Source organism: Neophocaena asiaeorientalis, unplaced genomic scaffold (assembly GCF_003031525.2).
Source record: "Neophocaena asiaeorientalis asiaeorientalis breed wild unplaced genomic scaffold, Neophocaena_asiaeorientalis_V1.1 scaffold220, whole genome shotgun sequence".
Lineage (NCBI taxonomy): Eukaryota > Metazoa > Chordata > Mammalia > Artiodactyla > Phocoenidae > Neophocaena > Neophocaena asiaeorientalis.
The window spans coordinates 7,493,540-7,521,503 of record NW_020174042.1 but is presented as its reverse complement, the minus strand read 5'-3'; the positions used below and the strand labels follow the sequence as shown (position 1 = coordinate 7,521,503).

Below are 27,964 nucleotides of genomic sequence, written 5' to 3'. Positions count from 1 at the left end.
ATAAAAAATACCTGCAAATCACCAATACAAAGGAAAGTCCTTAGAGTTTTACTACTGCTTAGATATTCAAGATATTCCAACTGGTCCTCAACTTGAGTCACACTGCTATCTCTGGTTAATGACTGTCCCTATGGGATGTAGAACAGGAGCAGATTTTTCAAATATGCCAACAATTATAATATCCAGTTTCAGGAGAAAATTGGTACGTGATTACTGTTAAAAATGTTTTCCTTCCAAGTTATTAAATGAAATGCTATGTTAGTATAGGATGTCTTCCCACTTCAATCCCAGGTTCATAATAACAAAACCAAATTGTATCAATCAATCCAATCCAGCCATTGGAGAGAATCACAGCAAGGCCTAGTTGTCAAGCTCCTCTTTCCAGAGGTCCATATTACAACACTGAAACAGTATCTGCTTTATCTGTGTGGCCCATGTCAAATCAAAGACAGTCAGCTGATCAGAACTGAAAGCATGATTGTTCCAACATTTCTCCATTAAAAACACGAGGATATTTACATCTTCCAAACAAGCGCCTTTAGCGCTTGGCTCATAAAAACTGATGAGCCAAAGGAGGGCTCACAGGCCCCCAGTGTGTGGCTTAAGGACAAAATGATTAATACCCACGTAGACTTTCAAGACTAGCTCACCTTTACTTTCAAACTGTTTCAACCTCACTCCTCATGCCATTTCCACCCCATTTACAATTCCCAAGTTATGAGGAGCATGGTCTCAAATTCTCTCATCTCTATGATCCGTGTCAGAACTCAATTTGCATTTACCAGTTTTGTCCTTTGATACCCTGATGCTATTCTATCAAATCTACCTATTGTAAGGAAGGAGAAAATGGAGGGAAAAGGTATGTTTTAGTGGATATCTAAATCTATTTTCCTTTGTCAAGGATCCCCTTTAGGAAGACACCTGTCTAAGTTATTATCCAAAAGTATAGTTAAGAATAAAGTTAAAATAATTGCTGCTTACATCTTGGCTTTCAGCCTGAAATAAGAATACTGATTATGGGGGCTTCCCTGGTGGCTCAGTGGTTGGGAGTCCGCCTGCCGATGCAGGGGACACGGGTTCGTGCCCCGGTCCGGGAAGATCCCACATGCCGCGGAGCGGCTGGGCCCGTGAGCCACGGCCGCTGAGCCTGCGCGTCCGGAGCCTGTGCTCCGCAACGGGAGAGGCCACAACAGTGAGAGGCCCGCGTACCGCAAAAAAAAAAAGAATAATGATTATGTTTCATATATATCTGAAAAATATAGCTTTCAAATATGTACCCTGAGAACAAAGTAACACAAACGTCAGGACTCAAAACCAAACTTCTAATAGAGGACAAAGTGGGGACATGGCCTCAACATGTCATTCAGAAAGCAATTCTCTCATTTTTGATGGCTTCACTACCCTGATACAGCTGACAGCAAAACAGGGGCAGAGAACAGCACACAAAAATTTAAAGTCTCCATTTGGTTAAGCACATAATGTAATCCAATATTATAAATTTCTATTTACAGTACACTACATTTAATTGCTCACACATGGGATTCTGGGCATTTAACTTCTGGCTACACGATATTCCCATTTCTGAAATGTCACAAAATAAATACAAAAAGAACAGTATTGTGATTTGCTGAATCTTGCCAAAGACTCAATGTAAAGCTCATGTTTTTAAATGTCAAAAATTTCCCATGTGATATTTTTTGGTGAAAGGCATATTAACTAGGTTAAATTTATTATTAGTTATAGTGTCATATAATTAACCTAATATTTCATTTTCAAGAAGGAGGGCACTTTAAGTTATGGAATTGTACCTTCAGTAAATCTTTTTTTTTTTTTTTTTTTGGCACACGGGCCTCTCACAACAGTTGTGGCCTCTCCCGTTGCAGAGCACAGGCTCCGGACGCGCAGGCTCAGCGGCCATGGCTCACGGGCCCAGCCGCTCCGCGGCATGTGGGATCTTCCCGGACCGGAGCACGAGCCCGCGTCCCCTGCATCGGCAGGTGGACTCTCAACCACTGCGCCACCAGGGAAGCCCCAGTAAATCTCTTTTAATATGAAGAATCACTGACCACTGGGGAGAGGACCACACACACGTAAGCCCATCAATTCTCCTGGTTTATCATAGCACCTATGGAAGAAAGTCGAGCTAAAGGAACACGATGGGGTGGAAGGAGAGGAAAACTGGATGAAGAGGTTCTGCAGGAGGGAAGGAGCCACCATGTGAGCTGCTGCAGGAACAAAAGATGAGAATGGAGACACACACTGGGCACTTGGAGGGTATGAGCACCTGAACTGACAGGCGGGAGGAGACACTAGCGTTGGAAGAACAAAGGTATCAGAAGAAGAGGTGAAATGAGGACACACTAGGCTGGCACCTCAACTGTGCCAACCATTGGCCTCCATGACCCCAGCAGGAAAACACTGCCTCTGAGACTAACAGCACCCAGTCGTGGGGCTATTCTTAGCTATCTGTGTTGGCTGAAGTCAACCACGTCAGGTGTGCCTCCAGCTGCACTGTTTCCAATCTCATTGGAAGTTACATGGGTACCCTAAAAATAGCCATTCTAAAATGAACTCAAGTGTTCTAGCACTTGGCCCAATATTAGAAAACCCTTATCCCCATTACACACACAAGCACACACACACCCCCACTCAGTAAAGACCTACGGGGAACCTTTCAGGGCAGCACATCCTACAAAATCAGCAATAAGGCACGGAAGTGGGAATAACTACAAATCATCCTGCCCTAACTTTATTCAGTTGTGCATTTACTGATCTGCTTCAGTGAATGTGCATTTATTCCTAACTAACACCTATCATTTACTAGTTATAAATAACTAGCCTCTGGTACTACTGAAATGGGCCAAAATGTGAAATGTGCCAAACCTGGGCCTCAAGAGTGACCTACAGAGCAGCGATATGCTGAGAGAACATCAGTTCTTCTGACTAGTCCCACTGGGCACCTAAGGTGAAGGTGAACATCGCCATCTTTCACTGGCCCTCCCAAACAACAGAGGAAAACATCTCTCAATTTCACCCTGCGGCTTGTGTCAATGGAAACACCTTTGAACAACAACTTATTTAAATGAGAGCATACCTGAGAGGCACGTTTTAAAAACAGCGCTGCAGGGCCCGCCTCGTCTCCCCAGAGGCCAAGGCCACTCTGGTCCTGAAGGGACAGGCCTTCTGAGGGCCACGCGAGGCCTAACAGACCGTCAGGCCCAGGATGGCTACGCTGCACCTGCAGAACACCTGGCCAGCCCCAGCACTCTGAGAGGGCCAGGGGGTGTACCTACAGCTCTAGGAGGGGTGACCTGACCGGAAAGCACACTACCAGCAGTTGGCCTCGGCTAGTCAGGGCCAGTGGTGTTTTCCTGGACACACAGGACAAAGCATGTCTCCAGGCCTACTCCAAGTCACACCAGAGGTTTCCAGCCACCTCACATTAGTTTGATATCCTGCGACATATGCCTTCTGATCAGGCCCCTTTCCATGTTATGCTTAATACAACAAGATGAGAGAAACCACAAATTACAAAAAACTACAGGGGACTGAGCAACTTATTCATGCCCCCTATAAACACTGGAAAAAGATGTCTTTAGCAGAAACATGTAATCAAAAGAAGGGGTGGAGTCAGTGGCACATCAAAGCCCCTCAGCTGTGACGCACAGTCAACAAACTGGAGAATCCTCCAGATATATGGGACAAGTTGAAAGACGGGGCAGATAGTGTTCACTTGTCTGAACTGAGATACATTGGGAAAAGCGAACCTAAAATGACATGATCCAGCGAGCGCTGAGGAAATGTATGTTCTAATTCTCCCACCCTCCAGCATTTCGGCTGAAAGAGGATGCACAGCTGAGCTTCAGCAGCTCTCTGGTGCCTTGTGGGAGTAAAACCCAAAAGGCCCTTTTGGTCTTCAGGAGCATGCAGTTCCAACCTCAAGCTCCACCTGTCGGCCACTGTCAGGGCATCAGCACAGAGCTGTGCTCCCGGTCTTTGATGGACGGCGAGGTTTCAATCAGGGATCAGTTCCTACAAAAAGCTGCTCTGAGGAACTTATTTCCTCCTCACATTAAAACGGAGACCTACCTGACATCACGTTCCGGTTCTCTGGGAACACGTGGCGCACGCCCAACACGTTCTGCTACTGCATGTTGTGAGGGAAGGCGGCCTACTTAAGTTTCATGACGTTCTTTGTAAACTAAAAAGAGCAGATGCATGAAGAACAAATACAGAGAGAAGCACTGACTCCATTTCATTTAAGTAAATACAGGTAAATGAAGAGAAATCTATTAATTGCCAAAATAATTAATGCTCTTCACCCACACAAATGTGCATTTGACATGCACTTTTATGTGCTAACACTACTGGGCTTGTGGGGTGCATGTGTGCCTGCACATCCCAGAGATGAGCCGGGCACTGCAAACACCAGACTTTCCACTAGCCTGGGACCACACCTCGCCAGGAAGGGTTTTCACCAACGTAGAGAGCAAGATGGTCAGAAAAGCCAGCCAGGCTGGAAGGTAAAACAAAAATACCAAAGAAGTAGCAAAGCATCAGAGTAATAACCCCTTTCAGGATTCAATTATGTTACTTTGAAGTTAAGGCTATTTGCATTTTAATAAAAGCCAGAAAGCAGGAGATGGTTGTGTGACTGCATATTCCTTAGAAATAAGTTGAGAGTATCGATTTCAGCATAACTCTTAAAGTAGAACAGAAAGAGCCTCACAGTTAATTGCTGAACAGAGGCTCATCTTCCATAATTTCCATATTGTGACTACAAACTCAACACACAAGTCACAAGGTGAGCTGGTAGCATACCCTCAGATCTTGAAATGGATGTCAGTTTGATTCCCATTGAGAGAAGAAGAGGAAAAGCAGCACAGCTGCTGCCACTTTTTACATCGACTGTCACAGAAAGTCAAAGGTAAAAGGAGTCATCCACAAGCCCTCATTACCCAGTCCAACCATCCATTCATGAGACAGTAGTATCAGATTGCAGTCTGTATTTACAAAAGTTTACTCCAGTATACTGGGGATTGTTTTCAAACAGATTTGGTTAAGGTATACAAGTCCTGGGGAAAGCCAGGACTACAGCTGCAGTTAAAAATGCTGAATTCCAGTACATGTCAGTCAAGTTACCTTTCAGGAAAAGTACAGATCTTTCCAAAAAGGCAGAATTTCAAAATTGCTGAATTAAATTTTTTTAAAACAGTAACCTGAATGAACCACCTTTGAAGTCACAAAGTAGAAGTGACAAATAAAAACATGCTCTCACTCTTTTTCAATAATTATTTTCACCAAAAGATTTAAATGACAAATACCAAAATATTAAGAGTAAGTAGCTCTCTGGATAACTGGATTACTGGTAGTTTTCAATTTTCTTCTTTACACCTTCTTAGATTTCCTAGATTTTCTCTAATCGACAGTATCACTTTTATAATGAGAAAAAAATGTTAATTTCCTTGGCTCATGGTTTGTTTGAAACTGGAAGGCGGGGACTAAATATGCTGAACTGAAATAAAAAGGCAGGAAAGGTGCCACAACAGAAAACAAAACTTAGTTACCCTGTGCAGAAATTGGAACATACCACGGCTGCAACAGTCAACTTGGCATTCAATCTAGATTTTAACAATTTGAGCAACATGAACTGGTGTCCCCAGGGAGCCTACCCAATCAGCCCAATTGGGCATGCTGTGGCCTATGCTGCCCTGTGGTAGCACTCAGATTTAATCAAGGCACTCTCAAAGGTATATGCTAATAAGGCTTAGTGGAAACTCGAGTTTTTATGTTAACAGTGGCTTGGTTATCACAAATGAAACCAAATTAAAATTAATTCCAACCTCCTGCCCCTGAGTAAACCTTTCTCAGGAGTTTTCATGATATGGCTGAATTAACTTCTTTCCTCTTCACCGTGTCCCTGATAAGCTGCTGGAGAAGGTGCTTATAATCACGGCAACGTCCAAAATATCAATAACAAATACAAGAAGGAGGAGAACATTATTAGAAAATCTACAAACTTTGATCAGTGCTAAAACAGCCAGTAAAATGCCACGTCTCTCAAATGTGGCATGACACGTGTTTGGCATGACATCAAGTGGCCTGAAGTGATGAACGGACGGCAGGTGTCCACAAGCTCAGGAGGGCATTGAGAGCCCAGGTGGGTGAAATGCAGCACGCAGGGAGAAGGGAGCTTACACCTGAGGGCTCCGACTAACTCTACGCTGCTAAGAAAACACAGGCTGTGGAAGGGGCTGCTCTGGTGTGTAACAGGGCATGGCTCCTTGTCAGGCGCACACACCGACCGACAAAAAGGCAAAGGTCAGGAAAGTTGAGACTGGTAAAGCGATTTAATGTCTGCATCTATGCAACACCCCTAAGGAATTCAGTAATGTTATCATGAGGCCCAAGAGTTTAATTCTTCACTCTCATCTCTGCTCCATACCTCTCAACCACATCCCTTCTCAGAAGTACGTGGCTGGCCTCTTGACACTACTGTTTCCCTACTGAGAGGGCACATGGTGACAGGGATGATTCTGCATTGGTGAAGGCAGCCAAGTCCAGAAGGTTGCATCCTAGGGAATGTTACAGAACCCATTAGAGAATCGGTTTACAGAAAATGAGCACAGATCAATGACAAGTAGCCCTCCACCCAATTACCAGGATGCTTTGCGCCATCTGCATCACCTGAGAGCTGCTACTGCCTCCTGTCACCTCTGTCGCTTCCCTACTCACACACACACACACACACACACACACACACACACACACACAGTATTTCGGTAATATGAACCAAAAAACTATCGTATCTTGGAGCCCATGGCTCTCATGATAATACAAACAATGCCTCACTTTTAACACTACCTTGAAATGAAATTTTTTTAAATTATTTATTTTTGGCTGCATTGGGTCTTCGTTGCTGCGCGCGGGCTTTCTCTAGTTGCGGTGAGTGGGGGTTACTCTTCATTGTGGTGCGCGGGCTTATTGCGGTGGCTTCTCTTGTTGCAGAGCTAGGCGCTCTAGGCATGCTGGCTTCAGCAGTTGTGGCACAAAGGCTCAGTAGTTGTGGCGCACGGGCTTAGCTGCTCCGCAGCATGTGGGATCTTCCCGGACCAGGGCTTGAACCCGTGTCCCCTGCATTGGCACGTGGTTTCTTAACCACTGTGCCACCAGGGAAGTCCTTGAAATGAAATTCTTAAATACCGTAACTCACATAACACATATGATGCGGGGACCTTAATAGAATGCCTCATCTCTAACATAAAGGAAAATTAAAAGGAAAGTGGGTCAGAATGCATTAATACGGATTTCAGTATTATCAAGCCTGAATACCCTATAAGACATAATGAAGCAATGAGAGGCCTAGGGAATCCCCATAAACACACAGCTATTAACACAAACTGAAGTAGGTGTGAGGTGTAGTTACTCATACACAAAAGCATTCCCACTGATGACAAGATTTTCCAAAATGGCAAACAACTCTCGGGAAAATTCAACAAAATACAATCTTCCCAGATTTATCTGGCACTCACATTCCTAGATAATTCAGTAAATATTAAAACTGTGCATATAAAAGAGCTTAAAGGTTAAACATTAGACACAGGTTTTTCACCTGTGTAACTCTCTAGCAGACACCTGAAGACTGTGTGGAAGGCAGAATAATTCCTCGCCATGCTAGAAACTGCTGCGCATTGCAGGCATAATGTTCCTGGACTGAGGCTGAGGCCACTAAACGCCAGGAGCACCCCCAATCACTAAAACACCCACATCACCCCCATGGGGGTGATTCTGACCCGGGAGAACCACCTTTTCACCAAACTGCCCCCACAATGACAAAGTGCCTATGGAAGCCAGACTAATGCATGCAAATTGTATCCAGTTGAGGTTCTCTCTTCAGCTATCAGATCATAAGAAAATCACCTCTGCCACTACTTCCCTCCCAGACTTCTGTCACTTGGTGCTTGAGTGCCTCTCATCCTTTCCTCTTGTTAGGTCACGTGCCCTCCCTGAAGGGTATCATCTTTAAGCTGGTCATTGCTAAAACCCACTTTGAACAATCACAAACTCAAAAGACAAATGGGCCTGTAACGAGTGTTCTGAGACTCATGCTTCGGCTCATACCCAAATAGCGGTCATGAACCTCACCCATGATGAAGTGTCTATTTTACCAGAATGCTCGGTCATGATTGAGTATATGACTTACTTAGAAAAATAAGTTTATTTGAGAAGCTCACGCCAAAATAAAACATACCTGCAAATCCTAGAATAAACAAAATAATGAGCTACTTTCACCACTTGGTCTTGAACGTGCACAGTAATCCCTGCCATGTCAAGTGATGGGATAAATTCTTCCTGTAAAACTTCTGTGAGATCTCTGGAAATGGCCCAGATTCATACAAACATCCCTAGTTGCATTTTTAATAAAGAACCCTTAAAAGCTACCTAATTCTGTAAGCTAGAAACTTTACCATTTAATTATTTAAAGCACCATAAAACATGGTTCTATAGATACATGTGTCTATATTAAAACAGTGTATATAATCAGAAATATAAACTTACAACCTTTGATTTGAATAACAAGAGAAACTAAAAACAGAAAAGTGCAAAAAGTAAATCCCTTCTAAAAGTAAACCAATGTTTAGACAATTAACGTCATATTAATTATGATTAATTAACACACATACCTACACACACACCCCTCCATACTTTATATTAAGTTTATAAAATTAAATGGAAAGTTGTCAAACTATTGCAAGCATGCCTGGTGGCAGAACCAAGAGATTAGAGAGAATAGAGTACCAAGGACTATAATTTTACTTAACATGTGTTAACGATGCTTGAAAAATTAAAAAATACTTAAAATTGTTCCTAGCTTTCTTCTGTGAAGAATATAAAAAAACGAGTCAAAGATTAAGATTATTCCTTAAATATGGCCTGTGATAGGGATGTGGAGAAACTGGAACCCTCATACATCACTGGTGGGAAGGTAATATGGTGTAGCCATTTTGGAAAACAATCTGGCAGGTTCTTAAAAAGTTAAACATAAATTTACTATATGACTTCTAGGTATCTACCCAAGAGAACTAAAAGCATATGTCCACACACACACAGAAAAAAAAACCACCCCAAAACACAATAAAAAAAACTCCACACATGTCCACACAAAAACTTGTGTGAGTCTTTAAAGATAGCCCCAAACCAGAAACAACCCCAATGTCCACCAACTGTGAATAGACAGACAAAAATGTGGTACAACCACACAATGGAATACTGCTCAGGAATAGAAAGGAACAAACTACTGATACACACTACAATGTGGATGAACTTCAAAAACATTAAGCTAGGTGAAAGAAGGCAAACACGTAAAACCACATATTGAGTTATTCCACTGACATGAAATCCAGAAAAGGCAAACCTATAGTATAGAAAGAGAAAGTAGATTACTGGTTACCTAGGGACTGGGGAGGGGGTGAAACGGGGAGTGACTGCTAATTGTCACCAGGGATCTTTCTGGGATGATGGAAATGTTCTAAAACTGGATTCTGGGGATGACCGAACAACTTGGCAAATTTACTAAAAACCAGTGAATTGTACACTGACTTATATGATATGTACATTACACCTTACACAAGCAGTTTAAAACATATATATACACACACAGAGCCTACAGCTGAAGCCCTGCACAGCTACAAAGTGTTAAATCTGTGTTTGGGTTGTCCCTCTTACTTTCTTGATTCCAGAGTGGAAAAGATGACATCAGGCTATTAACATTATGAGAATGCAGAATTTTGCTATTCAATTTCCTCTTAAAGATAATAAAGGAGGATGAGGGGAGGGAATCATGCAGGGGGAGCAAATAAATCTGCTCTTTCCTCATTATGGAGTTCAAACCGGGTCACGGCCCTATTAGCTGGTAACCACGAGTAGCTTACTTATTACCGTGCACTGCCGGCTGGGGCAGTGCTGGGGTCTGGGAACAGAGTCCACCACCCTATGAACACAAGACCTTTGTAATGGGCAAAGCCAGGCCAGGCATTAGACTACACACGATAATGGACACGCTGAACAATTAGGAAATGAGAAACTACAGAAATTCTTATGTTTAGTTCACATATTGAAATCTAGCAAGAGGGAGGGTATATGGGGATATATGTGTACATGTGGCTGATTCACTTTGTTATACAGGAGAAACTAACACAACATTGTAAAGCAATTATCCTCCAATAAAGATGTTAAAAAGAAAAAAAAAAATCTAATACAAGCCACTTACCTCCCAAACCTCAAACTGAAGTTTTTATTTGTTAAAATCAGTATCAACTTAATAATTTTACATAATCAAAAACCTTAATCTGGCACACCATGTATGATACCCTAAGACAACCTACGTTGCCTCCCCCTTCCCAACTCTTAAAGAGCCAACTTGCCAAGCATGTATTAAATAAACTCACTGCTTTACTCAGTCGGGCCTTACAGCCAATGTGCTAGCTCTGCTTTGCAGACTCATGACGGGTCTCTTCGCAGCAGGACAAGGGACCGGATGGTACCGTCACTATAGACAAGGAGCGGGCTCTCTGGGGCCACGTCTGAGTGCTGTGAGCTGACAGTACTCACTGATGGAAGGCTGGAAGGGGCAGGGTGACAAGCATATGGAACAGCCCCTGCTGGAAAAAGGGTCATGAAAGAGCTAAGTGCAAGGATAAGCTAGTCAGAGTCTCTGTAGTTTTCTGACCATCCATAGCCAGGACACCAAGACTGCCCCTGCCACCTACTCACAGAAGTTCCCAGCTGGAAGCTGCAGCACATGTGCCATGTCCAGAAGACATGCATTTTAGGACCATCTCATACGTCCCTGTACAAAAGTTTCTGAATAGGAAAAAAAAAAATAGTAACTACATAAGTGATAAGAGGACCAATCTGATAGAAACGGCATGGAATTATTTTTAGTTGAAGTGGATAGGATCTCATGAAAATGAAATGTTGTGGAAAAGAGTATTCAGGCAGGAAAAAGGAAATACTATATTTATCCCCTTCTCTCCCACCACTCTTGAGCATTTCCTCTACTTTGAGAAGAAAGCAATAAAACTGTTTTCCCTCTGCTCAGAGACACAGTGACTCACAGGCACCAACGGCATGGGGAACCCCACACTTGGGCCCGGAGTACAGAAAAACACCACCTGACAGGGGTCACACATATATACGGCTGCACACTACTGCAGCACTTGGGTGAGGGGCACGCCCCTGGCCTATGAAATCCTTCCAGTGGCTCTCACTGTTCTGCCTGGGAGAAAGTGGGGAGAATGTTCCAGCGGCCTCCTCAGGGGCCCACACTGTCCCTGACCGCTTGTGAGCCTGCAGCTGAACTACTGCTCTCTGTCAACAGAGGGAAGAATATTCCAAGAATGCCAAGGACTAACAAAATGACCAGCACTGTTTTCTCATGATTCATTCCCCTCGTCCACATCCCACTTTCTCTCTCATTCCTTAATCTCTATTTAAAATAAACTTCACAGGGGAAAACTAGGGATCAGGTGAGTAAAAGCAGTTACCTGCATAATCTGATAGAGCTAGCTGGCTAATATAACATTTGACATGAAAATTATCCTGCATAAAAAAATACTTCCCTTCTCATAAAAAATTCAAGCATGCTCATAATTTAGAGGGCATGTGGAGCTTCAATCCTTAGCAACTAAAAAGCCAGTGTCAGTCTATAGGGTTTTGTCCAATGACCCTTTTAACTACTTGAAAATTATATCTAACTATCAAATAATGTTATGGCTTATCAATAAAGACTTCTTCCTGAAAAAATATTGATCCTGGATTTACATAAGCAAGGACATTCTGAGAAGCCTTTTTAAAATCACGCACAAGCCATTACTCATAGTTGAGACAAACACTGGGCCCATTTCTTCTGTGTCTGGGTGGGTTTCTATTAGTAAGTCAGCACCTGGGGAAACTTACTAACTATTCCAAGCCAGTTCTACATAAGAATAATAGTTATTGTAAACTCAGACCTCTATAGTTACAGGGTGTGTGTATGGGGATATCTCAACACTTGTCTTTAAAAGCTTCCTGGAATTACATAGGGCTCAGGACACCAGCAAACACTGTATTTCGTGATAGCCAGACTTTTTGCAAATTGAGATCACTTTAACTAAGACCTGAACCCAAATCAATAAAACTGCTCTGATGATTTCAACTACAATTCTCTTTGGAGGATCCCTGTGGAAACTTCCAACAGAATGTGAGGTAGTATTTCCCTGAGGCAGAGTGGCCCCAAACAACAGATTCCTGTGTCAGCTTGGGAAACAGGTGCACTTCTAGGCATGGCTGGGACCTGCCAGAGAAGTAATGGGGCTGCCTCCCCGGTCTTAACTCTGGGGATACTTCAGCTGGCCCATAGACACCAGGCTGATGTTCCAAACTCATGCCCTTAGGGCCATTCTTCCCGTGGCCACATTTCTTGGTCTATCCTATTGGTTCTCAGCGTTACTTCTGTTCTCATTAATATACCACGGATGACAAATGACTTTAAACCCTGAAAACAGCATTGTAGAAGCCCATCACCACCACCATTAATAACTACTGTCGGTGAGCAATGACGCAGTGGCAGTTCTTTGCTAAATGCTTTACAGTAACTATTTTACAGGTGAGGAAACTGAGGCTTACACAGGCTAGTTTATTCAAGATTAAAAAGCTAGCAAGGGGTGAATATGGGATTTCAACCCATCTGTCTGACTATGAATTCCATATCATGAAGGCCTCTAGGGGGAAGGAAATGTACTTTACGATTTCAATTTACTTCTAAGAGCGCAGATGACCCACAAGGCATTAGCTGCGGCCATCTCCAAAGTTCTGTGGAGAGAGAAGTTAATGGAAACCACACATGTTCTGGGAAAGGAGAAAAAAAGTGTCTATCCACAACAGATTAACATTTCTCTTGCCAAGAAAACTAGAGTCGGGAAACTGCCTGGGAAGTAAATGCTCTTGACAAATGAACTCTTTATACTGAGCTATTGTTAAAACTGAACTATTGTTGAAATAGTATTTTATTGTTCACTTATTTTAATTTTGAATTATTTCTGATATTACAATTTACTATAATGGGCGGTCTTTTTAAAAAAGGAAGGTTTTTGTTTTTTTTTCTTTTTTTGTGTGGTACACGGGCCTCTCACTGCTGTGGCCTCTCCCGTTGTGGAGCACAGGCTCCGGACGCGCAGGCTCAGCGGCCATGGCTCACGGGCCCAGCCGCTCCACGGCATGTGGGATCTTCCCGGACCAGGGCACGAACCCGCGTCCCCTGCATCTGCAGGCAGACTCTCAACCACTGCGCCACCAGGGAAGCCCAAAAGGAAGTATTTTTAAATATGCTGTTAACAGTTTTTCACAGGAAAAAGTGCCACCAAGAATACAACAGACACACTTCTTTATTTTTAACCCTCATTTAAACGATGTGTCTCACCCTCCAAGATTATTGGACGATCACTTTAAAGACAAGTAATAAGAATACTGCAGGTCAAATATATTTATAATACATTCCCCTCCCCTTCTCTGTAACAGTGTATGATTGCAAAACAGGTCTGATACAAAAAAATTAAAAACCGAGCAACTATGAATGCATGTTCAAGAGCTGCAACAATCACTTATGGTTGTTTTACTCTCTTCTCCTTGTCCCGTTCAAGAATCTGAACACCAGAGCAAGGAGTCTTGTAGCAACAAGTCAGATTTCCTCTTCTTTTATCTTGAACTTCATCAGGATTATAGCACTTCCCAAAAAAATCCGAATGTGAAGTTAAGCAAAAGTAAACAAAAACGTATCTTTCACCTTCTGTTCTGGAGCCAGGTTTGCTCCACCTTCACTTTTTCCACTGAGCCTCTCCCTAGGAAGGCTCATGATGACAATGACTTTGCATTACGCCCAGGGCAGTTCTAGGGAAGCGTGAGTCAGAGGCAGACACAGACGCAAACAGCAAACAGCGCCAGTTCTGGAAACAGCGGCTGCAGCTTTCCTCCAAGATGGGAGATAGTGGTCCCAGTCTCAGCCCAAAACCTCCCCTGCTCAGAGGTAAAAGGCCAATGAAATGGTTCAAGTGTGTGTGTCTGCATGCACACGCACCCAAGCTATACGTGCACAGTGGTACATCAGTGATCCTTTGATGGAAGATAGTTCAGCATCATTTAGATTCATCTTATGATAATCTGGTGCTCTACGATTAGGTAATGCTACTGCTGGCCATGCCAGTGACTTAATCTCTAATAAAGACTCAAAGTATGCCAGGGTTGGCAACATGGGAGTATCATCCAGTGCCTTCTCTCCAGCAGCGTTCATTTTGATGGGAACGAAGGGAAGGGCGCCTTCGACAAGTCTGAAGCAGCTCAGTACCTACCTTTTCTTTTCACCTGCCCACCTGAGACACTATCTGCCCGCTGTATCGCAGAAAACACACAAGCAGTTTCTTCCGCAAACCATAATATTCCTATTCACTTTGTCCTGCCAAGAGTACATAGAGATCTGGGGGACTAAACCTTTTATAACCCAAGTTCAGCATTTATGAATACTGTTTTGGGGGTAGAGCTGGTTTCATTTGGCCTATAAGCAAATAGCCAAGTCAGAAAGATCACAGGAAAACTTCACTTCACTTTAAATTTGCAATACATCAAGGTATGAATATATTTAAACATGGAAAGCAGCCATGCATTTTCGAAAACAATTATAATGTATATATTTTAAAATATCTGCACAGACTGAAGAAAAGGCATTTGTGAGAGTTCCTTTACTGCATTCCAAACTAAAATGGCTTGTTATCTGGTCACACTATTGTTTGACTAAAAACAGCAAAAACGTTTTCATGTCCAAGTTGTTTGGTCCGTGACAAATATCACAAAAACCTCGAATAACCTATGCCCTGTAAAGTTTACTAACTTAATACGAAAAGCAAAGTTTCACACCAACCCTTGAAGACACCTGTCCCACCACGTAGTCTTACCCACTCTTTGGAAGGCCTGAGCCTTCAAGATCTGACCCAGTCCACACCTAACCAAGCCAGGATGGGAGAGTCCTCCATAAACCATGAAAAGGCCCTCACTCTGGACGAGTTTCTAGGCCACAAGGGGTGGCCTTGGAGGGGCAGCCTGAGTCTCCCAGACCTTGCTGCCTGCCACCCCCAGGTGTCCGTGCCCCAGAACACAACAAAGACCAGCTGCACACGTTTCTCCTGGCCCAGCATCCAAAGCTGCTCCCCGCCTCCTACTTCGAGAAGCTGCCCTGGCAGACAGCTGAAAAGAGCACGGGGGGGACAGAGCCGGGCCTGGTCCCAGGCCAGCACTGCGGACCCCCACGTTCTCACATGTAAAACAAGGGTTGGAGTCAGAGAAGCAGTAAGGCCTTGCCCCAGTCTAACAACTCCAGTCCTGTACAGCATTCCAGATAAAGCGCTGAAGTGAAGCGTGAGTTGTTGAGCTCTCCACGAGATGCTCTCCCCGCTCTGTTCACTCTTGTGGCCAAGCACACCCAAGCGTCAAGGACTTCGAGTAGCTTTCGAACATTTTATTCCCTAGCACACTCCTCCAGGTGCTTGAGTTATCATTTCTCCAGGTATTTTAGACAGCTCCTAGCGGGTGATTTTATTTTAAGTCACCTGAACTTCTTAGTTCTTTCTAATGTTCTGTGAAGCTGCACTACAGAACGTTGATTATTTCCACAGATCCAAAGACTATGTTCTAAACTATGTTAGAAACTCAAGATGACCAAGAACTATTTTAGAGAATATAATCATTTCAAGACAACTACCTGCACTAGAATTCACTTTTTGTCAGGAAATAAACGGAACAACGCAACCCTGCCTAGTGAAAGGTAACAGAGGTGGTCTTCCCCTTAGACCAGAAACATACTGCAAAATGACAACAGAGGAGGAGGTATGCCCAATACTCAGTGCCATTCATTAGCGCATATCTGTATAAGCTCCACCAGCCTTTAAAGGAACTTGAAATCATAATAGTTTGGGGAAAAGAAAGAAAAGCAATGACTTGAGTACAAAAAATGATTATAGACTGATTTTAAAATGGAGCTTTGGTAGAATAGAAATCTTATCAACCTGAAGAGCACTTTGAGAGCTTCCTGTTTGGAACAACAATGACAATTTACTATACTGTAGTAGACAAACTGAAGAGAGATGCAAATGAAACTGTAGAGTAGTGCTGAGAAATAGGACCGGTCTTCTTGAATAAAGTCAAAAGATAGAGACAAAACATACAGACTTGTGTATGAGTACTACCGCTATATGTGCTGCAAACCAAAGAACAATTACAGGAAGAAATCAAGGCTGGTTTGGGGGGTGGGGGGGTTGTTTTTGTTTTTGGGGGTTTTTTGGTCTATAAATAAATTTAAGAATGTTTTCCTATCTCACTACTGTGGAGAAGGAAAAAAAAGGAAGGAAGGAAAAAAAAAAACAAATGAATGGTGTCTATCGACATGCTATTAGGTAGTCAGTCTTTCCACATCTTATTTGAAGAGGTGCTCCAATATGTACTAAATGCTTCGTTAGTGCCAGCTGTTTTAGATAAGACACCTCACTTAACTCCCACAAGGCTCTGGCAAGATGAGTATCCACCCTCTTTGACAGGATGACACGTGGTGGTACAGTCATCAGGGGTCCACCTTGGGAGCCAGGCCCAAGCCACCCAAGGTCTGCAAGCCACCCAAGATCTGCATACTTCAGGAAGGGTCACCTCTCCAAGACATTAGCACCCCTCTGCAGAAAACAACTGGATTTCATCAGACAAAATTCCAGAGACAAGAATGGATCACTCTACAAAGATCAAAAGAAAGGCACACCTAACAAGGCTATGTGGACAAGGAGGACCAGAGTCACAGGGAGACAAGAGTCAGAACAGAAGTAGGTCACGGCGACTCCAACTGACACATGAGGACTCTAGGCTCAGTGACTCATTTGGGGATCTTGGGGGAGACATTCAGACTTTCCATTTACTGCACTACTGCCTTCTGATCTGCAAAATGGAGGACAAAAGTTTATTAGGATTATCTAGATACTTACAGATCCTCACAAGAAATAAAAGCCTTAAGTATAAATAACATGGTTTAATACCCATGAGAATGGCTAATGTAAAGAAATCTGACAATACCGAGTGCTGATGAGGAGGCACAGAAACTGTAACCTTAAACATTGCTGGTGGCAAGTTTTACTAGTTTCTTAAAAATTAAACATACACCTACCCAAAGGCCAAGCCATGCCAGTCCTAGGTATCTACCCAAGAGGAATAGGTCTACATCGAAGATAGTTAAACCACTATTCTAACAGCCAGACACTGCAAAAAATCCAAACATCTATCAACCAATAATAGATAAACAAAATGTAGTACATCCACACAACAGAATACTTCATAATAAAAAGGAACAGGGACTTCCCTGGCGATCCAGTGGTAAAGACTCTGCGCTCCACTGCAGGGGGCACGCAGTTTGATCCCCGGTCGAGGTAAGATCCCACATGCCGTGGGGCAACTAAGCCCACATGCCACAACTACAGAGCCCTCGCACCGCAACGAAAGATCCTGCATGCTGCAGCTAAGACCCAACACAGCCAATAAATAAATAAATATTAAAAAATAAATATGGTATTCCTTATTAAAAAAAATGCTCGTTTGATTTATAGAAAGATACATAAAATGATCAATGATTTGGATATACACTTAATGCCATTTTTGTGGCCTACCTCACAAGTTCATTTGTTCTCATCACCAAAAAATAAAAGGGGTATATAACTGTTCTTTAAAATACTGTAAAAAAAAAAAAAAAAAAAAAGAGGTCATCTGTGGTGTTGAAAACACGTGGAATACTTTTTGAATAAGAGAACACAACATCCAAAAATCACAAGAGGGGGCAACTCTGAAGAGCTCTGCAACTTCAAGTCACCACCCCTAACTCTGAAACGTTCTCATTTCTCATTTTGCCTTGAAACCAAATATTTAGAGGGAAGGAAAAAACCCAAAACTGAAAGACGCAAATAAAAGGAAAAAAAATAGAGAAACAGAATGAAAAATTTACATCCTCAAGTTCAGAGGTAGCCTAAACTTGCTGCAGCACTTTGATTTCACATTAGTCAGCCAAAGAGAAATAGAGCTTACCCTTGAGCAATGTGAGTTCAAACTGCATGTGTCTACTTACATGTGCATATTTTTCGTTAGTAAATACTACAGTACTACATGATCCATAGTTGACTGAATCCAGGGATGTGGAGGAACCTCAGATACGGAGGACTCACTGTAAGCTAGTTATTATACCTGGATTAACCTCCAAGTTGTTCAAGGGTCAACTACACCGACTTCACAGTTTCAGTATGTTCTTATGAAGACAAGCTGAATTTTGAGAACAGAAACTATGGCATCCTTAGTTCTACAAAATAACAGAAGTTGAATGAACTGGAGCAAATATTTGTTTCCTGCTATTAGCCTGGACAAGGCTTGTGGATGATGCAAATAGCCCAAAGTGATATGGCTTCCTTTCCTTATGAGATCCAAATTGCTCTGTATGCATACCTAATGTACCTCTGATACAGGTTTCATTCAATTCTGTTTTCTTCTGTTTCTAGTTTTTTACACCTCAACTGTAAACTCTCTGAAGACTGTTTTCCATTCATCTCTGTACTGCCTACTCCTTACTCATTTATGTTTTATGTGTTGTGGATATGCAATGAAGTTAGTAAATAAATACTTTAAGTAAATATAGAATTTAATAAGGAATGCATTACACAGAATCATAAACAGTATTACATTTCTAGCCTTGGGTTTCCAAATCATTCTGATTCATAAGTGTCAGAAGAATTTTTATGATGGGTTCCAGCCTTACTTGCAAAACATGGATGCATTTATTTTTTAAAATCACATATTCAATAAAGACACTAACACTATTTATATGTACGTCAATCAAACCCCTATCTGTGCTTACAAATCAGGTAAAAGCATTAAAATGGATTCAGTTAATTCAATTACTCCATTTCCCACCATAACTTCCAGCCTGCATGTGTAAAGGGCTGCTTTATCAAAACAAGGCCCAGGAATGGAAACTCTAGTCCAGGGTAGCCTCAGGGAAAATGCATCATATACTCATATCCTTAGTTTGTGCTACATTGGTTTAGATTTATTTATCACATGCTAGCTTGTAGTAAATGATCTTGGATATGTTGTGTGTTTTAACTCCCATGGCCAGAAATGACATCTCCTGTTTCTTTGGCATTTTCCAGCAGCTTCTTACACAGGGCCTTACGTACAACAAATCTAAGAAAATACGTTGACTGATTAGACTGATTTAGGTTTTCAGCTCTCCTCATTATCTGAAAAAATAGAGTCCTTTAACTTTTTCTCCTCTGCGTTGTTTTATGCACATATAAACTAAAATCACATAACCCCAGAGTTTTGTGTGGGAAACTAACATACGACAGGAAAGAGTATGAGAAGAATACAATGGAGATGGGAGTTTTCTAAATGAGATACTTTCAAAAAGCACCAGTGCTTTTAGGCCAGCAATTCTACCCAAGTGGATCAGGGTGAGTTTATTTACTGCCAGAATACAGACAGAAGACTTCAGGGTATCCACTTTAGATTTCTCACAAATATAAAGCCAACTCAAATCCAACTGACTATAAAATGAAGTACCGTAAATTTTAAAGTTCCTGACAACAAGGCATTTTAAAGGGTAACAAGAAAGTAAAATAAACGTAAAGCACTTTACATACGGTATCTCATTTGGTCTTCAAATCCACTCCCTGAGCAGGCAAAAACAGTTATCATTATTCTCATTCTACAGATGAAGAAAATAAAGCTCAAAAGCAAGTGACAATTGGGAAAACGGACCCACAATAGGTTATATTAAAGAAAAATTGGGGGAATTTACAGAAAAAAATCTGGGCATCCAGGAGAAAAAACCAGGTCACTCTGAGGAAAAGAAATGAGGCCACTGTCAAACTTTATGCAAGACAATGGAGGAACATATCTAGGATACTTAAAGAAAATATAAGCCAAGGATTTTATGTCTAGTTGAACTGACCCTCGTGTATAAAGAACAAAAACTTATAAACATACAAGAACTCAGGAACTACTGCTGCCCCAAGCTCTTCCTGAGAAATCCACTATAAAACTAGCTTCAAAAAACCAAACTGACTGAAGATCAATACAAGGGTAGGTGATGAGCATTAAATATAGATGGACTTGCAGAATTAAAACTAAGTGATTTTATAAAGGATACAGTATAATATGGAATGGTTACATCCTCTGACATTGTAGGTACAACTATCAAAAAGGGGAGAGGGGACGGGAAGATTATATGAAAAATACTATTAGTTTGTTGACTGTGTCATAGGTATTTACCTGGAAGCTAAAAGGTAACACCTCAAGTCACAGGATGGAAGACAGAGTGGGGTGGGGCAAGAAAAGGTTAGCATCTAATTTTACTATTGCTCACAGCAGGAAATCAATACACATGAGCAAAAAACAGTGGACAAGAGGCAGAAATGTGTTATCATGTCAAAGTAACCATTAGAACAAAAATACAAGCCTTCCTAAATGCCAAAAAATGGACAAAAGAGAAAAAATGTATCATAAAACTGTAAATATTAATTTTATAATTAATACAAATTGGCTTAACTGGCCTATTAAATAAAAGGATTTTCAGATGAAAGCAAAAGTCAAGCGACAAACTTAAGGAACATAATTAGGTGGCAGAGTTGGGATCAGTGTCAGTCTTCCCGGCTCTGAGCTCTCTTTATAGAAGGGATGAAAAAGATGACCCACGACAGCCAGGAAAGCTCTACCAAATGTGCTTTAATGGAAACCTCCGTCATTAGAGAACAAAATAAAAACCTGGACATTAAATTTTTTTTAAATGCAAAAGCCAGGTATAACTTTATAGAAAGGTACCATTTGTGAGATTCACTCATCTAATTCATTCCACAAATATTTATTGAGGCTGTATGTGATCAGGTCCTTTTCTAAGTACTGGAAACACAAGGCTTGAGTGTCATTTTTCCTTTGTGCAGAGACCCAGAAATATAAATGAAATACATGTTGGCTAGACTTAAAGACACATGCTAGTGTCGGCCTCCTAAAATAGAAGATTAATGGAAACAATGACAGGCCCTAAACTACACTGACACCAGTAGGTGCTACTAAAATAATGCATCTTATTAGTGCCATATGATACCAGGCACAAAACAGCAGCTCATTAAAATGCCTAAGATGAGAATGATTGCCAAGTAAAGCATTCTGTCACAGGAATGTAACTAATGCTTCCTATAAAACTAAAAGTCACAAAAATTTCCTCTGCCCACCTCCCTTTTCTAGCCAAACTCTTATGTTTTATATTAAAATGGCTTTCATCTCTCACGGCACGTAAGAGTTGATGGCTGCTGGCATCAAATCTGCTAAAATCAACAATGGTGTAATTATCTGCACACTTTCAAGTGTTTCCAAAATACATGCTGGTTGAGATTTTCCTAACTTAGAAACGTATGCTTTATGTTGGTGGTCTAGGAATGTCAATAGCCTGGGTTAAAAAGAATTTTTAAGTCTTGCCCAAAGCATTCTTTTCTACAACAATTATTCGATTTGTTTATAACTCATCTACCTCCACAAAGCATATGACATATCATATTGCTATTTTGTGAAACTACTTTAATGGTACAGTTACATGAGTTGCTACACGTAAAGCACTGAGAAGAGTGCTTGACACATGATAAGTGTCAGCTATTATTACAGTAATAGTTCCATTCAAAGATTCTTTTTAAAATATGTGAATAAGTGCATGAGGGTAAGTGGATGACTTTTAAATTTTCCCCATCATGCCAGCTGAAAATGGGAAGAAATTTTAGTGCACTCAAAATTCTCACTTTTCTTTAAAGAACTGCAGATTCTTAAGAAAAATCTACGAAATCGATGAAAATTTAATCCTATAAAATTATACAGATCAGACCTCCTTCCTGAGGCTACCAAAAATACATTTTATCAGCAATTCTTCCTTGGTCCAGCTAAGGGGAAAAAAACAAAAAAAAACCAACCAAGATCTTGTGAAACCAGATCTAACCTGAGACGTGGTACAGAAAATTTAATAAGTTATGTATTTGTTAGGGATTTACAAGGAAAAAAGGGAGACGCACAAAAAAGACTGAGTTCCAAATATTTCAGCAATAAAATAACGAATTGCATATTAACAGTGCTATAATTACCCCTTTTGTTTGGTTTCTTTGTAATTATTTTTAATAAATTATTCTGCCTCCTCCTATCACTCAAGTAAGTCGTCATCCAAAGGCACAATCAGTACAACAGAGGACACAAAGCCACTCACTGATAGGGAAGGCGTAAGAGAGGGCGGCTGGTGCCTCAAGAGCTGTGACTCATTAGAATCCATAAAGCTTTTCTACGAGATCAAGTATCAATGAAGCTATTGTAAGAGGTTACAGCTATATAAATGTAGACTAGTTATGAATTCTCACATGGCAAGAGCATTTTCGAAAAGAGGAAAGGGCACCAGTGCCTGGGAAACCACTCAACACGAATGCTGCCTCAGTTACATAAGAGTGGCTGCCCACGCCTACCATTTTGCTAAATGCAGGTAGTGCCTATAAAGAGAAGGGACCCTTTGGTTCAGCACTCCCTAAATTCATCTTGTGCCGTTTGGCCAAGCTTTGAATCCTAAGAGCTGCAGAGTCAAGCCTAACACCGTTGCCGACTGCTGTTAGAGATCCAAGAAATAAAACAGAAAATTTTTATTAGTCTTAAATACTGTTTTCCAGAAATCATAAACCAAATAGAAAACAGATCTTTGTCACAAAAGACAAATAGCAGTAAAGCACTTTATTAAATAGCTTAAAATTTGTACCTACCTTTATCATTTTGAATATTTCAGTATCAGAATTGTAATAAAAACATCCTCCTAGAATGTGTAAAATTTTAAAAGGAACAATAAATGTGGCAAAATGCACAAGCCAAGTTGGATTTAAAAAATCTTCTGTGAATTATTATCAAGGTTATCAATGATTTCAGTTCAGAATCAAGCGTGTGGAAAGAACAAATGAAAAAGCTGAGTGAAAATGGTCCAGAATTTAGGAAGGATACTGTCACAAAGAAAATAGTTCCAGTATTTTCTCTCAAAGACTCAGAAAAATAGAATTTACCATTTAGATCCCACTAAAATGGCCGCTAAATGCTATGAATCCAGTTTCACAACCATCTTTCCAGATTTTCATGTTTCACTCAATATTTCAAGGAAAACTTCACCAAATTTTAAACAATTTTATGCTTACGGGTATTATTTTTCAGGTTCTGGCAGAAAAGAATAATTAAGGTAACCTTAAAGGGTGCTTTTATTGGAGACCATTTGCACCTAGCGTTTCTTATGACTAATCGTAACAGAGGCCAATCTTACCCTCAGCAAGACACTTGCTTGTAAACAGACACACATGAAGGAGCTCTTGTTAATAATAACAGCAAACCTTAGTATTGTTGAATTTTCAATGTTTTGAAAGTATGCCAATGAATACTTCTGACATCATATTACTTACTGATGACTAGAAATTAGTATTTTTAAAATTTGTTCTATTTTCAGATGTGTATACAGTAGAAAAGGTACTTCTTTCAAATATGAAAATTGGAATTTTCTTCCTCTAAAAAAATCATAATGCCAGTCAGATATTTTCTTCAAATATATGATTTCATAAATTATTATATAATCCTTAGAATACTGATTAAAGAATTATCAAAAATGCTGTATTATCAAGTATATATTTATAAGAACATTATATTAGTCCTTAATCTTTCAATATGATAGATAATTTGTATTTATCTTTGAACCAGTTAAAAATAAAAGCAGGGAAAAAAATGTGTGTTCTTCCAAAACCAGTAGTCCTTTAGTGAAATCTATTAACATTATTTTTTAAAATACACATTACACAATTCACTGTGGCAATCGCCATTGTGTGACCCGCCCCTCGCAGAGCAGGCTGGTCCGTTCATCCTAGCTGTTCTTTGTATACTTGTTCACATCCCCCTTGCCTTTCTGTTGCATAAATTATTCAAACTAAATAAAAGGAACTCGAAAGAGTGAAAAAGGAAGAATATCAGAATGTAAGGAGAAAACACCTGAGGACCAGAAGCAAAAGAGAGGTGAGTTTTGTAACTAGAATTGAAGAAAAAAAAAACACAACAATGTAAAGGAATTCAGTTACACCAGTGGAAAAAGGGCTAAAACATAAAGTAAAATGGAAATGACTGTCAGAGAAAATAGGAGAAAATGCAGACAAAAGAATGACGCATCTACAGAAGAGACAAGAAATGAAAATCCGTAAGACAGCGATAGAGAGACAGTAGAGCTATCTGGTGGGTGGGTGGGAATGACACAACACAGCAGTAGGCCAGGAAAGGCCAGGAGAGCATCTTAAATCACTTTACCGGTGGTACCTCTCATTCACCCAGTTTACTTTATTTCATTATTCGTTATTTTAACCCACAGCTGAGCACAGTATAAGTTTGTTTTGCTTCTCCTTCTGAGTTCACTGAAAACCTCAACTAGTATTTCAAGTTAAACCAGGTTATGCCTACCACTTAGCGCCTTCAAGATTTTAAGGGGGGGAAATAATCATTCCTGTAAGATTCCATTCTTTAACGTTTAACTCCTCACCAAACGCCCCTCTTCAGACTCTGGCCTTGCACCACTGCTTTCTGTTTTCCTTCCTCGAGCAGGTCAGTAAAAATCAGAGGAAAAAAATGTTATGACCCTAGCAGAGTTAAATACAGACCAGTCATCCCACAAGTTCACTCATCAGGCATGAATTCTGCCTGAGGCCTGAAGGTGCAAATACAGACTCATGGGATGGAGGAAAGGGCAGCAGGAGGGAGAGAAAGGGGCAAAGACAAAGTAGGCAAATAAAAGCAATGGCTAGATTTTAAATGTACAACCAACCAGAAACGACTAAAACTCATATTCTTATTTTACAGTTACATCAAATGAATAAAAGCAGAAAACGCCACAGTTTTATTCTAACGTTGCAGAAAAACAGTAAGCGCATGAAAAAAGAAAAAGTGACTTCTGCTATGGCAAACATTTAAAAAAAACTTACTAAACTCAATAGTAAGTTAACTACCTACATTCCTACGAATAACAGGTTCAAATCCCAGCAAAAAGTTAACAAATGACCTATCTGAATACCCATAACCACAGAATTTGATCTGCATTTTGGAATAGACACTCGGGCAATCAGAGGACACACCTCGGCTACCAGCTGCAGGGTAGCTTCTGTGCCTTTCAGAACTTGTTCTCATGCCCTTGACAGCTGATCGCTCCCCCTTTCTAAACCCTGCCCTTGAAAATATTGCATATGCTTTGCCTCAGTGAGCTCCAAACTCTCTCCCAGGTGCAGCAGAGGCAAAACAGTGGGCAAAGGGCTCAGCTGCTGTGCAGAACCAGAAGGAGAGATGGGAGACGCTGATCATTAATATCGTCTGATACAATTGTGAAATTTCCCACCTTCTTGCCCTGCCCACCTCCACCCTCCAAGCTAGTCAGCTTTAAGCTCCATTCCTGGAAAGGAAGCTCAGCATCATGGTCTCAACCCACTTCATTTTCACGTCCTCCTCAAAACTGCTGCCCACAATTTCTAAGAAAAGTCAAAAGTGCGTCCTCCCCATAAGCTCCAACACAACAGCCTCTCTCAAGGAGAAATGGCTCAATGAAGAACTCCAGTTTTCCTGGAAGGCAAAATCCTCAGTCCCTACCCTTCTCATTCTCAGAAGGCAGTGGTCAGGTCATGGGTGTCACAGATAACGGTTACTTCAAATTCAGATTTTGGTAGTGATGGTAGCTGGTAATCCACAAAGATAAGGGCTTCCCCTTCTTCTATGCATGATACATTGTGTGCTTGGGTAATCTTACTTTGGGTTTAAAAAAATAACAGCTAAAAACTATTTTTTAAAATACTAAATAAGCCGTAATTCTTTTTCCTTCTTTGGACATTTTATGATCTCATCTATCCATCACCTCACAAACATTTTTAAAAACACCTAGACCATGAAAGTTAAACAAACACGACCTACCATAGCATGTCAAGGTATGGTCAGAAAACTCAAGCCCGTTCAAAATGACAACTTTTTCTATTACTGTTTAACTGAAGTGACATATATGACTCTTGGTTTAAAGAGTCACACTCTTCACACACTGGATGACTCCTTACAAATGACTATACTCCTAGGCCAGTTCTTTTTGTAATTCTCTCCGAAGCTGCCCTTGGTATCCTCAAATGCACTCTGGAACTCTGGTATCACCTTCATTACGATGTGCTCTGTGCACATTCTCGGACGCTGCAATGCCCATACTAAGGCAACACATCACAGAAGTTGGCAGCAATGCTATCAGCAAGAATTTGGCTTCAGAATCAGAAGTGATTCATCATACATTCTAGCAGCAGAAAAACAACACACTGCTATTTTAATCCCTTGGTGCTTTCAAGAATCAAAAAACAGTAAAATAATTAAAGCAAAAGCAACAAAAATCATTATCTCCTGTAAGGTTTGTAAAAACATTATTCACTTTTGAGAGTTTTCAATGAAATCACTCAGGAAACGACAGACTACTTACCTTATTTCGTATTACTTATTACAATGACAAATCAAGTTTTGACTTAACACAATTTCAGGAGAAAACAGGTAGTCCAAACTTCTGCAAAGTAGCATATACTGAAATTCTAAGTGTAGAAAAACAAACTTCTCATTTGCATTAGTAAATAAAATCTCTCCTAGTGTTTCAAAAGTGATACACTTCTTTCATTTTCTCTCTCCATTTTTCAGAGTACTCTAAAGTCTAAATGAATGAGTGTGCTACTGTCTCTATCACGACCAAGCAGAGAAACATGATACTGTGGGTGACTTATTCAGAACAACCCCCTTTTTTAGAGATAGTTATATAATAATATAATACCATCATAAATACTACTGGTCTAATGTAATAATGGAACTCGCTTATGTCCTAACGCTCTACTTAATAAACATGAAAGAAATCTCTATCCTGGGTCATTCTAACTTCCTGAGAACACATTACGTTGATAAGTCACTAGAATTATCAACCAGCGTTTCTATAGAACTATCCAGGTATATCTAAGGTTTACTGCAAACTTAAAAAAAAAAAAAAAAAAAAAACAATCTGTTTCCTTAGACTAAAAATAAAAAAAAAAAAAAAAAAAAAAAAAAGCTACTCTGTCGTTGCGATCAAGTATTCAGGGCCAGACGGGGAGACTGATCAAGAACTCCATCCAGTGCTCTCTTTCGGGGACCCCTACCTTTTCCAACACTTCTTCTGTCTCCTTTCGTTTCCGTTTTCGGGGTCTCCTGTTCACTCGGACCCATTTGGCGACCTGAAGTTCAAAAACCACAGGGCATTTTAAACACAGAACGACGGGTCCTGAGGGCCGCCCCTCAGCGTGAGAAACAAACGATCGACAACCTCGCGACACAGCCTTCCTCGGCTTCACCTGGGGGAGCCACAGGCACCCTTCGGGGCTCGCGGGGCCGCCTCAGCGCAGGGGGCCCTCGGGTCTGCGGCGAGCCGAGGCCGCGACCTTCGCCCCGGCCGCTCCCTCCGTTATGGGCCCGATTTGCCGCCCCCGCGCCGGTGGGAGCCAGAGCCCCCGAACGAGGGCCATCTTACCCACCGCTGCCGCGCGACGCAGCCGACCGGGGTCTCCGCGCCAGGGATGCAACGCGCGACCCACCGCCCGGGGAGGAAGGGAGCCCAAGGACCGCGCCGCCCGCACTCACCTCGGCGCTCACTTGCCGCACGAGCCCGCACTCCGCCCCGGCCAGGCGCTCCCTCTGCAGCGGCTGCGGGGGAAGGGGACAGAGTCAAGTTTTTCCCGAGAGCCGCCCCAGCCTCCCTCCCCCGCGCCCCACCAACTCGGCGCGCCAACCCTGTACC

At 41.4% G+C, this 27,964-nt stretch overlaps 1 protein-coding gene across 1 annotated transcript in view; it reads right to left on the bottom strand.

Annotated features, from left to right (window-relative positions):
- Positions 1 to 27,964, bottom strand: part of AOPEP (aminopeptidase O (putative)) — a 357,455-nt gene that overhangs the window by 55,686 nt on the left and 273,805 nt on the right. Inside the window, exons 12-13 of the mRNA XM_024753805.1 lie at positions 27,808 to 27,870; positions 27,330 to 27,404 (exon numbers count right to left, since the gene is read on the bottom strand). Coding sequence (XP_024609573.1) covers positions 27,330 to 27,404; positions 27,808 to 27,870 — 138 coding nt within the window. The remainder of the gene's footprint in view (positions 1 to 27,329; positions 27,405 to 27,807; positions 27,871 to 27,964) is intronic.